Source organism: Rissa tridactyla, chromosome 4, assembly GCF_028500815.1.
Source record: "Rissa tridactyla isolate bRisTri1 chromosome 4, bRisTri1.patW.cur.20221130, whole genome shotgun sequence".
Taxonomy (NCBI): domain Eukaryota; kingdom Metazoa; phylum Chordata; class Aves; order Charadriiformes; family Laridae; genus Rissa; species Rissa tridactyla.
This window is the reverse complement of record NC_071469.1, coordinates 3,409,520-3,426,506: the sequence shown is the minus strand read 5'-3', so window position 1 is coordinate 3,426,506 and position 16,987 is coordinate 3,409,520. Positions and strand designations below refer to the sequence as shown.

The following is a 16,987-nucleotide window of genomic DNA, read 5'->3' as shown; positions in this document are numbered from 1 at the left end:
TTTCTAAGTACCTTATGGTAATAGGTTTTCTTGCTTTATGAAAAATATTATTTTAATTTGTTTCAAATAGGATTACTTTTTAAGTGATACGACAATATTCATTCACCTTTCAAACATCTGTCAAGGAAACAAAAGGGATTCCCTGATGTTTAGAATCTCATAAAAGAAATAAATACAATGAAATCTGGATCTTGTTTTTTAATCCTTTACTGATATCCTTTTTTCCCCTCTCTGAATCCTTTATCTCTTATGTTTGATTTCGTCTTACAAAACTGCATCATCCCTGACTGGAATAAGACTAACGTGAAGTTTCTCCGGTAGTGACATAGTGACAGCAAGGTGTCTTTTATTGTATTTAGCCACAGGAATAATTTGCAAAGGGGTTTTTTTCCTCAGTTTATTTCTTAAAATGGCAGCACCGAGTCAAAAAAAAAATTGTTATCTGTGCTAAATACTTTTCATGCCAGGGTTTCAACAAACCGGTCACCTAATGTCCTAATGTACTACTTGAGATGGAAGGATGAATTGGCAATTGATGGTGGGAAAGGCAGCAAGGTAAGGAAGAAGCGACTTGCTGACAGAAGAAGGGAGAGCATGTGTGAGAGAACCCACATGGTGCTGAATATTCAGAGGAAAAGGCCACATTTTTTTAAAAGGACGGAATAACTAACAGATTTTTATGCTGGTATCGTGGCTAAGCGGAAGCGGGTTCTGGGAAACTCCAGTTTGCTGGGAGACACGAGGGCTCACAGCCAAAACGGAATGTAACTGCTTGAAGTGCAACCTTGCCGGAACGTTTACATGCTGTAGATCAGTGTCATGAGAAGAGCCACTGGGTTTGGATTCCAGGTGTCCCCCTTCCATGGATCACCCCTCGTTTCATCATGAGCCTCCTCTGAGAAATTGCCCAAGAGACAGAGAGCTGCACCCACCCGGAAAGAGGACGTGAGGGACACTGGGCTTTCCCCAGACTGCAGAAACACCTGGAGGTAGGTAGGTAGGACCACTGTGGTACACGCTCTTCAACCAAAGTGCTGGTGCTCAGAGCTGTCTCAGAGTACATCTTCTGACACCTCCTAAGTGTTTTAAAACCCTAAAAAGCCTTATCCATCTGGAAACACGCCCAGCTGAGCCAACCAAATGGCCTCTACAGCACAATTTGATGTAGCTGAGAAACCTTACGGGCAAAATCTCTTCTTTCATTTTTTCAGAAGACCAGGTCGGGACTCCTCAGATTAAGCAGGTTGCCAATGGCACCTCCACCTTCTGTTACGGATACAAACTTTAAGTCATTTTGCTTCTAAAGAAGGGAAGCAGACAGACTTCATCGCTCTGACTAAACACATATGCTCACGTTGGTCCTAAGTAGACACTTTTATCTGGCAAAACCTGAGTGAGATAACCAGACACTACACACCTTGGATGAATATCCTCCCCTTACAGCCAGATGTCACATTACTCCAGTAACATGGGTCATTATTTTTACCTTTTTTGGCTCTAAAATAGATATTTTTATGTTTTCTTTTTACAGAACAGTAGGAAGCCTTATGACTATTGCAAAGAAGCTTATTTTATATGTGCCTAGTTTTTCAGCATTTCAACACATTTGTCTAATGGAAGTGCTTTATAATTAAATAAAAAGAAAAAGGAAGAACAATCTCTGTGGGATTTGGTCTGAGGAACAAAGACGTAGTAGTTTGGCTGTAAATTAGAATTTTCTACTGCTAGAGAAAATGCCCTGGTCATTTTCCACCTGGGCTGCTTCTCCATCATCTTCAACGACAGGGAGAGTCTCGGCATTGCAATCTGGCACACATCCAGGCCAAGGGGAAAAGGGGGAAAAAAGGGGAAAAGGGAGAAAGGGAGAAAGGGAGAAAGGGAAAAAGGGAAAAAGGGAAAAAGGGAAAAAGGGAAAAAGGGAAAAAGGGAAAAAGGGAAAAAGGGAAAGGACTCCCTTTAAGACATGCAATTCAGTCTCTTCTTAACTGAACGACCCCAGACTTCACATACGGCTTAAAATGGTATTCTACGCTCTAAACGCCAATGAAATGTAACTGGCAGGCAAAGGTGGAATAGATAGTAAGTGATATACCCAGCACTTAAGCAGATAAATTAATTTATATAGAACTCTTGTGGACCAGATCCAGTGCTTTTGCTGTCGACCCGCTGCAGCCGCATCCCTTTACTCCATAGCAGTGATACCCTCCTTCCGCGGAACGGCTGAGCTGGGATCTCCGCCACTGTACGCGGCGGCTCATTCAGTGCAAGGCATGGCACAGGACCATGAATCATAAGCATTACGTTACCGCTCTTAGATCCTTATAATTGCAGTTTTGGCAACACTACTTGAAACAGCTTTGTGACTACTGACAAACTGGAAGACACCCACATAATACCTTCTGCATTGAAAGTACAAGCGACTTCCTACTGCAATAGTTTGGGACAACAAAATTATCTAAGAATAATGTTAATTAGCACATGTCAAAACAGATGGACACGGATAGTGTAGTTCCTCGCTATGTAAGATTAGAGATTTCAAGCAAATATTATTTTTCATATTTCAGATACTTCAGTTTGGAAAATGTAAAAACTTGTCTCTCTAACCAGATAAAAAAAACCTGCACTTGAAACTCCTAAATTAGGTCCAGCCTCCAATCACTACCACCAATTAAAATTTTCCCACCCTTAAGACAACATACGCAGGAAAGTAGATAGATTCTTTTTTGAAAAAAAATAGTATTACCATTTATATTACTTAGTGGTATATTAGGCTTGCATTTAGAACTATCTATAGCTAAAGAGACCCTGTGTGAATGTCGCTAAAAGTTAAAAGATCAGGTCAGAAATCTTACGTAAGCAATGTGGAGTTTTTTCCAATGAATCAAGAGCAATGTGGAGTTTTTCCCCAAATGCATCCCCAACCTCTCCTTCCAATGAATGCTATTGCGAATAATCCTGGCTTGTATCAGGAATAGCGTGGCCAGCAGGAGTAGGGAAGTGATGGTGCCTCTGTACTCGGCACTTGTGAGGCCTCACCTCGAGCGCTGTGTCCAGTTCTGGGCCCCGCTGTACAAGAGGGACATGGAAGTGCTGGAGCGTGTCCAGAGGAGAGCTACCAGGCTGGTGAGGGGTCTGGAGACCAGGGCATATGAGGAGAGGCTGAGGGAGCTGGGCATGTTTAGCCTGGAGAAGAGGAGACTGAGGGGAGACCTCATGGCCCTCTACAACCACCTGAAAGGAGGCTGGAGAGAGGTGGGTGTTGGCCTCTTCTCCCAAGTGAGTAACAACAGGACCAGAGGAAATGGTATGAAGTTGCGGCAGGGGAGGTTTAGGTTAGATATTAGGAAGAATTACTTTACTGAAAGAGTGGTCAGGCACTGGGACAGCCTGCCCAGGGAGGGGGTTGAGTCACCATCCCTAGAGGTGTTTAAGGAACGTCTAGATGTGGCACTTCAGGGCATGCTCTAGTGGCAGAGATTGTAGGGGTTTGGGGTTTTTTGTGTGTGTATGGTTGGACTCGATGATCTCAAAAGGTCCTTTCCAACCATGAAGATTCTGTGATTCTATGATCATTGACAAGCTTACTATTAAATGATTAAACATCTCTAAGCTGGTAGATGATGAGCAAGAGAAACCCACCCAAAGCTGCACATATTCCAAAGAATTTCCCACAGTTGTAACTTATTAAATGAGTCTAAAATAATTATAAAATATAAATTACAATTATTAAATGAGCCTAAAATAAAATCAACAAGGTTTAATGAATTGATCAATATCGAAATTCAGTATCTAACCAAAAATACACTTTCTGAGGGATGAAAAATGAAATGTTTCTCAAGAGACTTCGTAGTACGATCTGTCCTCCTTATCTTCAGGAGGATATTTCTCAAGCTCTTTGCTATTCCTTCCCACTCTGTTGCCTCTGGGCTTTGAGAAGGTACATTACTCCAATGATATATGTTGGAATGCATCCAAAACTACATGAATATAGCGGATAACCAGACAAGTAAGATAAATAAAAGCCAACTTGTTGAAGTTCAAGTGCTGACATTACTCCGCACATTCATCATCATACTAGCTCTCAGGTTTTCTGCTCAGGATATTGTCCTTTGATTTATTTATTTTTTTTAAGCTGAGAGACATTCCAGAATTAGACATTTCAATGACTTCACCTTTTTGTCCAGCTAAATTAAATTAGCTGGGAGGAAACAACATAACGTAATGCTTATTCTTTAAGACAAATTGCTAATTTAAATAGTTATGTGCAATCCACCACCATCTTGCAAAAAAATGCAAGTGAATCATGGATGCACCAATATTTCTATTTTTCAGTGGAAAGGGGAAGGCATCAGGAAAATTTTGAGAATCTTCCCATGGAAGATTATTTTCTAAGCATTTTTCTAGAAATCACAAAATCCTACAGAAAGTTTTTACGCAGCAATAGTAAGTTTTGCCTAAAGCCTCAGCCCCATGGCTGTCACTTGTTTCCTGGACCGAGCCTCATCCACCTGCTTTCTAACTACATTCCAGTTTCTCCCCCGCATTGATGTAACTTGGAACCTGCACTGGTTGGGAGAAAGGAACAGCCCTGCAGAACTGGTCAGTCCAAAAAACGATGACATTAACATTAATGCGGTTTCACGCAAACCAGTTTAGCAGCAACTGTTTGTAAGCGTACTGTAAGTGTTACTTTTATTATACAGTTACTCATACTGTAAGTGTATGCATAATTAATACTAGCAAGTCATTCCTTTACTAGTTTTTTTTTTCTTTAACCGTACACAACTATTTTTAAGAGGAAAAAAATCCATTTAGAGGAACATAAAACGTAATACTGTGTATTGTCTATGTGCAGTACTTGCTCTGCACTGACTCTACACACAACCCAAAATATCAAAAACTAACATGGCAGAAATAAAGGGAATATTTGAACCTAAACAATCATTTCCTTTAATTTCAACATCTTCACGAAGCTATAAATCTATTACCCATATGTAAATACAAACAACAAGATGCTCGCCCTATGAGGAATAACCGGTTCATTTTTAGTGCATATTTTACATCTTATTGTTTATAAATACAGAAGGATGAAGATTTCTTACATGGGAAGGAACTATCCCACTATCTCAGGTAAAAACCTCCCAAACTCACTACCAACTTTTATGCAGAAGTTATGACTTTTATGCCAGACCTTTATGCAACGTGTCCTCATTTTTCTCACCGCATACCGCAAAGAGTTCAGAGTATCACAGTGCTACAAGAATTCACATTACCGCACAGAATTTTTAACTATATCCCTGCAGATCATACACAACCAGGAAGGGAAAGGAAAAGGAGGCCTTAATCCAGAGAAATTACAGTTTCCTGTGAGCTGGCCTAGTTTTCCACATAAATTAAATACTGTCAAGTCACAGATTTGCATCACTGAGTTAAATCAGTGCAGTCGACTACACAGACCCTCCTGCTTCAAAAGGAATGCCTTTTTCCATTCAACTTCAGGAAGTTCCCGTGGAACTTCAATTAACTTGAATTAAAGCATTTCAATTCATTTTAATTAAACTGGATTGGACATCACTTTTATCAATCTGGTTTTTATTTTAATGGCAAAACTCTCTATGTAAAACCAACTTTAAAAAGCCTTAAGGATTTTTGTCAAGGGCCCTTAACGCCTGTCGCTAGTGCCGCACACCCACCTCAGGGAGAGGAAATGGTTTTATGGACAGGCAGTTTCCGCCACATCTTCATTTAATTGCAGAGAAGTATCTCTCTTAATCTTCTTCTGACCAATTATTCCTACTTCAGGCTGCTTTAGGTTGATGCCAAAACAGCCTGCAAGAGCCAATTTGGCTCTTCCAGGTATGTGGATGTGTATTTAATCTCTTACAAACTGTCTAATTTATACTTATAAAAGCATCCACCACTCTTTTGTGGTACTGAGCAAATTTTCATTTTCAGAGCTTATTCTGAAAACATTTCTGCTTTTTCCCCATCGTCATTTTTTACAGAAAAGTTACTTCTAAAATCTCCCCAAATGATACTATCGTCAGCCCTGTAGTCATATCTCACGTGGAATCAGATTTAACATCTTTGCAAAATCCTGGTTTAAACACATATAGCTTATTTTCTGCATCTGTAAATATTTTGCTTACCAATATCAGCTTCCCTGTGATTCTTGATATATTCAGCGAGCTCAAAATTTCCCGCTATTATGGCCACCTAAAGGATTGTAAAAAAGTTACAATTAGCATATTGCCATCACTTATTAAGTAGGAAAATATGCACGTTACGTTACTGACAAACATCATACAACTACATTTTCACTTCGCAAGGTGGAGTAACTTTATTATTTCTATTCTGCGACTACTACCCGCAATGCATTTCTGAAGGAATGTTGAGAAATGACGTCTCCAACTATTTACAAGCAGCTCTGCTGGTCCCCCAGTTCCCCATCTACCAGGAACGCTGGGATCGTGGATGTCTCGGGAGACCCCCAGAAGAGCTGAGGCTTTTCATGTGGCGGCAGTCAAAACCAGAAGTGAACACTAACCACACCATCCCCAAAGCTCTGGGAGCTATTACTGGCGTGTGGGAACGGTACAGGAGCAGATTCGGAGAGACACATCCAAGATATTATTTCTCTTAAATTGTTCCTGCCTCACAACTTACCTGAGCAATGAAAACAGGGGCTACAACGCAACGCAGGTGGGATAACCAGGGAAGAAGTACCAAGAACTACAAGTATTCAGGTACCGCTAAAACACCAAAAAAGACTAAAAAAAAGAAGAACTGGAAAAGCTTACGCATATATATAAAATTTAAAGTATTTTAATAAAAATAGTTCTAAAGTAATAATTTCCTTTTTCATGTATTTCCTGGTTGTCAAACATAGACGTGTAACTACTTATTCCAAATTCCCATTTAAAGTACTTAAAAAGAGAAACATCTCCACTGGATACGAGTAAAGTGATTTGGTTATGCCATCGCTGTCTCCTCCCTTTTTCTTCTTCTCCTATTTTTGCTCTGAATATTCAGCAATTACCTTTGCTGGCTCTGTTTGGCAGCTTTATATTGTGACGGATACTGTCCCCGAATGGCACTGTGGCTTTCCTGGTGCAGGTAAAAGGGCGACGCTGGGCGCACCTTTCTCATAGAAGCTTCTGCATATACAGGGTGCAGGCCAAAAAAGGAAAAAAATTTAAAAAAAAAAAAAAACAAACTTATTTAAGGATTCCCCTGGATATAGGACTACTGGCAGTCGTGAGAAATGACTGAAAACTCAGGGAAATTTCTGAGCTGATGACCAAGAAAGATTACCTCCTCGTACCAGTCCGCAAATCTCAGGGATGTCGAATAACGCAAAGGAAGACTGAAGTGCTGAAACGGCCTTAGGGAGGTGTATCAAGTACAGTTAATGTGAAAAATATCTCTTCGAGTAACAAGCATAAGACCTTATTTCTGCACTCATCACAGGAAATTGAACGGACAATTTTATTTACGCCCAAGCGAAACAAACTAATATGGAAATCCTCAAAAATGAAGACTTAACACACAAGCAACACGCTTCAGACAGAAAATCTTGACTAATTTGTATTTAAGTTTCCAAATCTGCTTTAAAGGGTAGACTTAGAGCAGGTTTAAATCACGAGTCATGACCATTACATCCGTTTCACCTAAAAATAAAATAATTACACATATTTTCTGCACTTTTCATTCAGCATCGGTTATTTACATGATGTCTCCTTCTGCCATTAGTGCATCTCACGCAGGGCTCGGAGTGGACACACCATAGATCCTACCACACCACCGGCAGAAGTCCCATTGAAACACTGTATGAGGAAGACTATTTCCTATGGGCATGGGTGCACGGCCTTAGAAAAAAGAACTCACTGCAACGCTCCTGAATAAAACTAGACGGGATTGCTGAAAGTCAGATTATCACGCTCTTTTTTCCCCTCCCGATGACTTCATTTTAAGGCCTTTCCTTAGACCCGAGACTCCCATTGTATTAGACTTATGCTTCAAGCCATTACTCATTAGTCCTTTCTGTACGCAGCCCTGGAAACCCTTGGGGAAGGACCCCCAATAATTAAAAAAACTATTTCAAACACAGTGAAGCAGTCTCCGGTTTATCTTTGCGTCCTAAGCAAGCAACAGTTGGTTTAAAGAAAGACAAACCGATTTAGTTTAGGCTGTAAAGCCTAGTGGCTAGTAAAGTACAAGCAAGACTAAAGAAATTACCATATTTTAAGAATAATACCATATCAGAATAACTTTTTTACCTTACCAAGCAAAGTTTAAAACAACTGAACCTACCATTTATCATGTTAATTCCCTGAATCCAGGTTTTCCCCCAATATAATTTTTTTTAATGCTTTTCAGGTTCCGTCTTTTTTTCTTGGCAAATAGTTTCTCGTTTCGTTAAAAATTTCTATCCAACATGAAGGCTAAACACAGTAATTACATTTTCTTTTCATTTCAAGTGTATCTATTTCATGGCAGACGTTCTATTCCACATTTGTCTAGCACCGGGCAGTTACACTCAATACGCGTACCCTCATGTTTTAAAATAAGCCTCAGGAGGCAGCCATGAGCACGGCATGTGCAGTATAATCATTTCTGCCCTTTAAATAATTAACTCACGTGTAATATCACCATACTTACTAGTGATAATCGTGTAATTATTTTCTCATATTAACAGTAAGGAAACGCTTTGCTTTGGGCACTTCTCAGCTGTGTTACATCAAACGTTGATGGATTCTTGGGAGCAAAACGCATTACTACGAATCAATAATACTGGTTTCAACTCAATCCCACTTCTGCTTTTAGACCACAGCTGGAAACATAAAGACTGTTTTTTCTCAGACATGTCGTAAGACTTCTGCATGCCATAATGTCTGCGAAGATCAGGGAGGCCAGAGAGGCAGATTGGTGCGCTGCCACCTCATCGCCAACAGAGGCAATTATCCACCTGAAAACTGCTACTTGAACCATTAGGAAGAAGACCTTTAACTCCAGGAACTACTCCTGAAATGAACTGCTTCTCAGCATGGAGAAGGCATCAGAATCTGGCCCTCAGCCTCCTCTGTACAGCTTCTGAAGCAACTCACGGCTGCCCACGGCAAACAGCCCCACGAAAGTAACAGCAGAGCTGTACAAACGCTGGCTCTTTACCTTCACATTCTGCAGCCTGGCTTGGTTCCGGTCCATAAAAGCAACGTTTGCGTGTAGATCGGGGCTTTTCTCTACGTTATAAGCAAGCAACAACACCTCTCTTCAACATTACCTCTAATTAGCATGTAAAATTCTAACAGGGAATTCACCAGTGACAGGCAGCTCGCTAGACAGCAGCCATGTTACTCAAATGAAAGAATTTTTGATACAGAGTAGATTTTAAAACTCAAGTATAAACATGCTGTTCAAGGGATAAACACATTTTATTACTCAAAAAAAGATATTGCCAGATAGCTAAGAGACAGCTTGACAGAGAACTGTTCCCGTGCTTGCTTCTGAATCAAGCACTGAAATTCAGCGAGCTCAAGGTATCATCTCTCTCGGTTTAATTTGCTTCAATTCGCTAAAAACAGCATGTAAAATTCTAACAGCAAAAATGAAGGATGTTAAGAGCTAAAGAAAGCAAGAAAAAGTTTAAAAGTACAAATATTTCTTGGCATAACATCAATACACTTCACTTGAATTTGATGGGTAAAGAGTGTGGGAGAGAGTGAAGTCAAGAGAAAAATCTGAGAGCTACAAAATTACACTCATTCAATTTTTACAGTTGCAAACTACAAAGCACAGCAACCACAGCCGCTTTTCCATCAAAATTTATTTGGAATCAAAATTATAGGGTGTTCAAATAAAACTGTACGCGTGAATGGTCTTCAGAAGATCTAGGGCTTGAACCAAATTAAGGCGGTGTAAAGTCTCCCCTCGATTAAGACGAAAACTAAATCAGAGCCTTACTGGAGTTCTATAATTGTATTAAATTTCTTTGTACTTAAAAAATCCCCCACAAACCTAATGTAGCATCTTCACAGAAAATACTCTTCTCCATTTTCCTGGTTTTAAATAGCCATATTTTGCTTTTCAGGACGCTCTGTAGTCGAGTGCTGGATTTCTAACTGAGAGGTTACGGCAGGAAAGAAGGTTTTATTTGGGGTTTTTTTGGATCACAAGACACCTCTTCTTGGCAGGGAAAAAGCAGCAGAGCCAGCAAAACTGCAGGGAAAGATTTTTTTTTTTGCAATTCCAGTAGGAACTGGATTCCAGTCATCAAAATGCATCACGTGCATGTTTACAGACATGAAATATTACCGTGAGAGGCTGGAGGTAGCGCTTTACAACTGGAGGCCAACTACAGACTCTGTTATGCTGAAGCTTCAAAAACGGCAGCTTTTTAAAATCTGCAAATACAGCACTCTTACTATCTGATCCCTGCAGCAAATGCCCTTCATTGCCTCCTTTTGCCACGGACGAGACGCTTGTCTTACATCAAAAATCTGTATGTCCTTAGTCACGTTACTCTGTATACCCGAGAAAACCTGTTTATGCATCGTCTAAAAAGAAAAAAAAAAAAATAAAAATCACTCCTTGACAACTTCCACTAAAACCTGCACAGCTCAAGCACAGAGTTTTCAGACCCAAACCAGGATCCTTCTCTGCTGCAGTGCCATTTGGTTGGGATCGCTGCCATGGAGCCCACTGTACAACACAGAGAACAGAAACTCCTGGGTTGGTTTTTTTTTTTAAAATCATCATTAGAGGCAATTTTACATGAATGATAGTAACCAAAGTGACTCATTTATCGGCTCCCACGCCTCCAAGTTTAACTGACCCCCACTAAGGGTGTTAACAAGGGGAATTAGTTATTTTCAAATTACATTCGATAACATACATGACTGACCTGAATAAGTACATACGCCTACAATAGGGAAGGGAGCAGGAAGTAAAACTGAGCAGGAAGATCTCTCTCAGGAGGAGACAATTCGTACAAAATAAAAAGAAAGGAGGGTAAACCATGCAGCTAGACTGGCGGTATCTCCTCCTATTTCCACGACACTCTGTCTTCCTAATGTCACCGCAACAAAAAGCGAACGGAGTCGCTGCAAGGGGTGACAGCCGAGACACGCTCAGAGGGCCGCGGAGCACCCAGGCACGGGGTCAGTGACCGCGGGCAAGGCAGCGGAGCCCAGGCACGAGCTGGTGTCGCTGCCAGAGCGAGACCAGAAGCTCTGCGTTTATATGGATATTTGCTCCGCCGTGGTAGAAGGAAAGCTTGTTAGAGCCTCGCGGAATGCCTCACAGACAGACGTTTCCTCCGCACGCCGCAGCTGGTCGCAGGGGGTTACTCCCCACCACGGCAGGCGATGCCAGCTGCTCTGCCACCCGCTCGGTGCAGGAGGTGAACTGACACTTGGCCAGTTGCTATGGCTGGTAACTAAGGGACAGCTCGGTGAAGTAGAAACTTGAATGAATGAAGTAGCTGTGACGCAGAGCGGGGGGAGCAGGCAGGAGAGGGGGCACCCCATGACTGCCAGTCCAGCACAGGGCACGGGACGAGGAATGAAACCCTCATAACTGGTGATGAGGCGCTAAGGTGAAGAAGGTGAAGAAGGACATTTCTTCCTCCCGGCACAGCATTATTCTCATCCTCTGATTTTCTGATATTTAGTCAGAAACGTTCCCTCTGGATACAGGCAGTTTTGAAGTTGGCTTTCAGAAGTCAATTCAGAAATTAAACATTTGACGCATCTGGTTAGTTCTGCTTCCCTGAATCTCGCGGCAAGTAAGACTACTCTGTGTCAACCGTGAAACCTGACACATGTCCAGTTACAGGTTTCGGTGCCACAGAGTTTCGTAATGTTTTCAGACTCTGGACCAGATATAAGCAGCAGCACTGACTCACCAGCTTCTCTCTTTTCAGCCTCATAAATGCAGTTGTCAACGTATCACTTACTTACATCCAAGTATTTAGATATTATTCTTTTTTATTGTGATTAATGCAGTGTTCTGTTCCTTTTGGGAAACTGGAAATTATACATACACTTCACCTGTCACTAACCTTTCACTATTGATTTTTTTCTGCTCTCGTAATGTATCACAGGTAGACTCCACATTAAATTAGAGCAGGATCTTTGTAGCCTGTTAGCAAACACAATTTTAGAGCTTTATAGGTCAGTCCCTGAAAGGCAAGTACCAAAACCAGTGTTACATTATCGCTCTTTGGAACAAACTGCTCCATACAATAAGAAACAATACAAAAAGAGACAGAAATTGAAGTTGTCCCCTCTCAAATCCAGCCAATGAACTTTGACAAACTTTCTAACCTGGGAGCGAGGAGGGAGTCTCTCGGTTCATTTACGTTCCACTCTCAGTCAAGGCTGCTGCGCTTCCTTCTGCCCATGCTTAAAGCTTAGACCAGGCGAGACAAAGCTTCAAAGCGCTCTGCCTAAACGGAGAGCGGAGGAAGCTGTTCGGGCTGCCCAGCTGTAGCTGCAATTCACAATAAGCAGTTCAGGATAAAACACTCCGCACTCCCCACCTGCTTTTTCTCCCCCTTCTCTTCCAGACCATTTGACCTTCCTGATGAAAGTACCCTGCGTTATCCTTTCCTTCAGGGCTGACGCTTCACCCTTCCACCGCCTCTGCTACCCAGCAGCGCCCACTAAATGAGGGTCTTTCAAGAAAGCTTGAAATGGCAGAGTTCAGGTATGGCCCAAACACAGAAGGAGGTAGCTCTATCCCAGGACAAAACGCCGCTTCAGTCTCGACTTTGCTTGGTCTCAGCCAAGCAGCAGAAAGGCAGATGGACACACAGAATACTGAAGGTGGTGAGACACTGGCCCAGGTTGTCCAGAGAGGTGGTGGTGGCCCCATCCCTGGAGACGTTCAAGGCCAGGCTGGATGAGGCTGTGAGCAACCTGATCTAAAAATGTCCCTGCTCACTGCAGGGGGGCTGGACTAGATGGCCTTTAGAGGTCCCTTCCAACCCAACACATTCTGTGATTCTATGATTCTCTGAGGTACATCCACCCCACGAGCTCCCACCTCCAGGTGGAACTGGAAGAGGTGATACAACCCTGCCAATGAGACTCTAACCATAAGACTCTCCAGAAATTGCCTTCCACTTAAATCACAGACTTATCCTAAATTATTTCTTGTACCACTAAGGACTATATTATTTTAGCAATGAAGAAACACCATCCAAGCAGTTACAGCCGTTATGCAATAGGATTCACGATCAGCAGAGACTCATGAGAAATGAACACAAGTGAGTTTAGGAGGAATGGCTGGGATCACCTCCTTAACGAAGAGACCACCTGAAAAGCTCTTCCACATGTCATAATAAGGACGTGTTTTCTTAACATTAAAATTATAAGAAATTATATCATTTTTTAAAAGTGCAAGTTCCCAGACAAGTATCACACCAGCAATTCACCCAATAACTGCAATATCAAGAAAGAGGTGACAATCCAACAGCAAGGCAATCTCTAAACCATTCCATTATAATCAGAACCTTTGCAGACAGAAACCTTTTTAATTGAATCTGAAAATCCAATGGTGCTTACTGTGGGGCAATGAAAAGGCAACGAAGTTCAAGGTATTTCTATCGTGTCCTCTCGAAAGGAAAGCTCTCCCTAATAAAACCAAGAGGTAAAGACTTTTGGGAGTCTAAAGCCCCTTTGAAGTCTGTCACTGTGTACCATCAAGTATGCAGCAGTCATCCACCAGGAGATTAGAAAGTTAAATTAAGGTCAATTAATTGCGAAGACCCTGCTCTCACATATGCCTGTGCACGCCCATGCAGGACACAGCACCATCAGGTTCTATCCCTCATAAACAGTGACACAAAATCATGCAGCACACTTTGCAGGCTCAAAAAAAAAATATTAAAAAAAAAATAAATCTTAAATCAATATGTATCCGTTGCTCTCATATATGAGCAGCATGTAGATTTTAGAACTCTCTTCAGTGGTACAGATGGAGTTCGGGTTGGAAAAGCAAGAAGCAATCTGTGTTCCAAATTTCTTTTCCATAGGTGTGGGAGAAAAATGTACGGATCAAACACTATCGGTTTCTGACACAATTTCAGAGAGCTTCTACATGAGGGTACGTCTATTTATTCAATAAATGGAAGAACACACCTAGAACTCACTTTCCTTTGGAAATACATTCTTTTCTAATACCGTAGCAAAACGTGACCATTTGACAAGTATTGTTCTGAGCTCAAATCACAACACAGACAAGAGATTTGCAATTAGAGAAGACACTAAGAATTCAATATATACAACAACATGGGGTTTTTTTCTGAACCAGTTGGAAAATTCTAGGCACTTCCAATAACTATATGATCTAAAAGACAAATGCTGAATAATCATGAATTCTGTATTTTACTTTCCAAAATCAAGGGGCAAAGTATCATCCCACATTTTGTAGCTGTATTGATTACAGCTGATTTTTGACTTTTAAGCTACAACACTGTAAAATAAAGCTAGCGGAAGCTTCTTAGTTCACCTCATTATAAAATAAAACCCAATCCTCGATTAATATACTATTAATATCACTAACTCACTCTCTTTTTCTAACAGCGCTCCTGAATACATATATTATGGATGACATATCTCAAGAAGATACATATGTTTACATTATGGAGTAAATGTAATTTACATTTACACTCCGAAACTTTATTAAAAACTAATCAGTTTTGAAGTTGAGATGTAACACGTCTAATTAGAAATATGTCAGAAGCAAATTACCATTTTGAGAAGTTTATAATTGTGTAATTTTTGCACATATATAATAAGATAATAATGTTTTTGTTGAAAATATATCAGAACTGAAAGGTTTTATTTATTGATAAAATTAATGTTATTAATGTTAATTAATGTTATCAATTTGAAGCTCCACTTCAGGTATAACATTTTCAAGTTTCAGTAAAACTCACTGAAATAAGATGAACAAGGTACACATAGAATAAAGAAAAGCAGTAAAATTTATTTTTGTTTTCTTTAAATAATAGTCAGTAAAGATTTATATTAAGTGCAGAAATAATCCCCGTTCTCTACCAGGAGAATAAAATGCTAGCAATTTTCCTAAATCACTCTGTAGTAACGTTATGAAAGAATATCAGTAAAAAATCATACTCAGCATTTTCATACATGCTGCTTTCCCGGACAAAAAAATAATTCTTAACAGCTTTAATTCTATAATGTAATGCAAGCTTAATATTATGCATTTTGAAAGGAACTAACTTTGTCTATTAATATATCTGATGTCCAGTAGATGGCAAAATATCAGCAACCATCACCTTTAATCTTCTTGAAACTTGCTTAATTTAAACCCTAAAGTATATAATTTTTTTTCTTCTTCTTTCTAGTCTCCGCTTTCTATTTCACCGGACAGCAGGATTAGCTTTACCTTTTGGATGTTTTCTGTATGTTATCTGCTTGAACGACAATTTCATCTTCATCAGTTCTTGATACAACAAAGGACAATAATGTTACTATCCTTTAAATAGTCCTTTGAAGACAGTTTCTTCACCACTGAATTTTTTTTCTCCAAAAGCATGCTGCTGCTACTGTTCCCAAATTTGCCAGCACATGTTAGCATACTGTGTACAAAAATCTCTTAGCAACAATATCTTAGTGTCTAACATTTTCCTTCTTCCAACTATGATTCACGGAGCCATCTGTAGTCAGATATTGACATGCAGTATCTTAAAATAGATACCTTACATTTGCTCAACAACTAGTTTTAGCATCTGAAAATATAAATTATGGGAAAGGGCCAATATTTCTTTGAGGCTCTTCATCATTCCCTTGATCATTTTAGCACTGTTTAAACAAAGGCTTGCCACGATCACTTCGCCTTAGTATTAAGGTCAAAGTACTGATGCCTTCCTGCGCGCAGCCGTAGGCAGCTCGGCTGTGCTGGGTACCGTCCCTCCCGTAAGCCCTCCAAGCAGTCGCGATGGCTTCCCTGGCGAGGACCACCTCACGCTGCTGCTCTGGCTGGTTTTTAATAGTAACCAAAGACGAGGGTTTTAAATTTCAAATATTGCTACTAGCACTAAGATCTAAGCATTTTTCACAGCCTTGGAGCATAAACCTGATGGAACGTGCCCTACAATGGGTGGGACAAGGTCAGCGTCAATGGGCAATGGGCAATGACGACCAGACTCTGCAGCAGCGGCTACACAGGGAATGCAACAACGTCCCCTATTCTGCTCAAGGAATGGAAAAAAAATTACAACCGTAGCCTCCCAAGCACTGGTTTTGCCTCCTAAAACTCTTACAAAGTCTTCACTCAGGAGAGGAAGCATCTTGTTTTCAGCTACAGCAAATAATCTATTAGTAGCTAAAGACTTTGCCTAACCAAAGTTATTTGTTACAATGTAGTCTGCAATTTTGTATAACTAAAAAGGCTAGCATGGTACTAAAATCAGGAAATGCCGATTAGCAATACCCATATTCACTAGAATAGAGTATATAGAAAGGTTTGGTAGCATGGCTTTGCAACAATCTTAGGTGAAGTGCGAGGAACACGCTCCCACCCCCCAGTGAAATCAAACAGAATGTTACCCACTTCACAGGAACTAGGATTTTACCCTAAATATTTTTGAGCAACTAATATTTTAAAAATAAGCAGATCTATAACAATGTGCATCCAAATACACGACATGTATTTAGCTGAGTATTATCAAAAAACTACAGTGCAAGCATAACAGTGCTGGCACATTTTCATCGCTAAAATGCTCGTTTTGCTTGCAGGAGATTTTACGGTCCCTGTGGGTCTTCTGAAATACACTCAGTAGCCACGAACCAGTGCCAGAGCTGACTAGCCTGGTGAATTCAAGCCAAAATTAAGAGAAGGGTATCGCACTGTATGACCTCCTTTCGCTCGCCCTGCGTCCTCAGTGCTGGCTTAGCAGGACTCTATACTGGACCGACACCTAAACTGCCTGTAGGCAGCCATGCTCACTTCCCAG

General features: G+C 40.7%; 1 protein-coding gene across 1 annotated transcript in view; it reads right to left on the bottom strand.

Annotated features, from left to right (window-relative positions):
• Positions 1 to 16,987, bottom strand: part of SHANK2 (SH3 and multiple ankyrin repeat domains 2) — a 407,070-nt gene that overhangs the window by 267,813 nt on the left and 122,270 nt on the right. Inside the window, exon 17 of the mRNA XM_054200512.1 lies at positions 6,150 to 6,216. Coding sequence (XP_054056487.1) covers positions 6,150 to 6,216 — 67 coding nt within the window. The remainder of the gene's footprint in view (positions 1 to 6,149; positions 6,217 to 16,987) is intronic.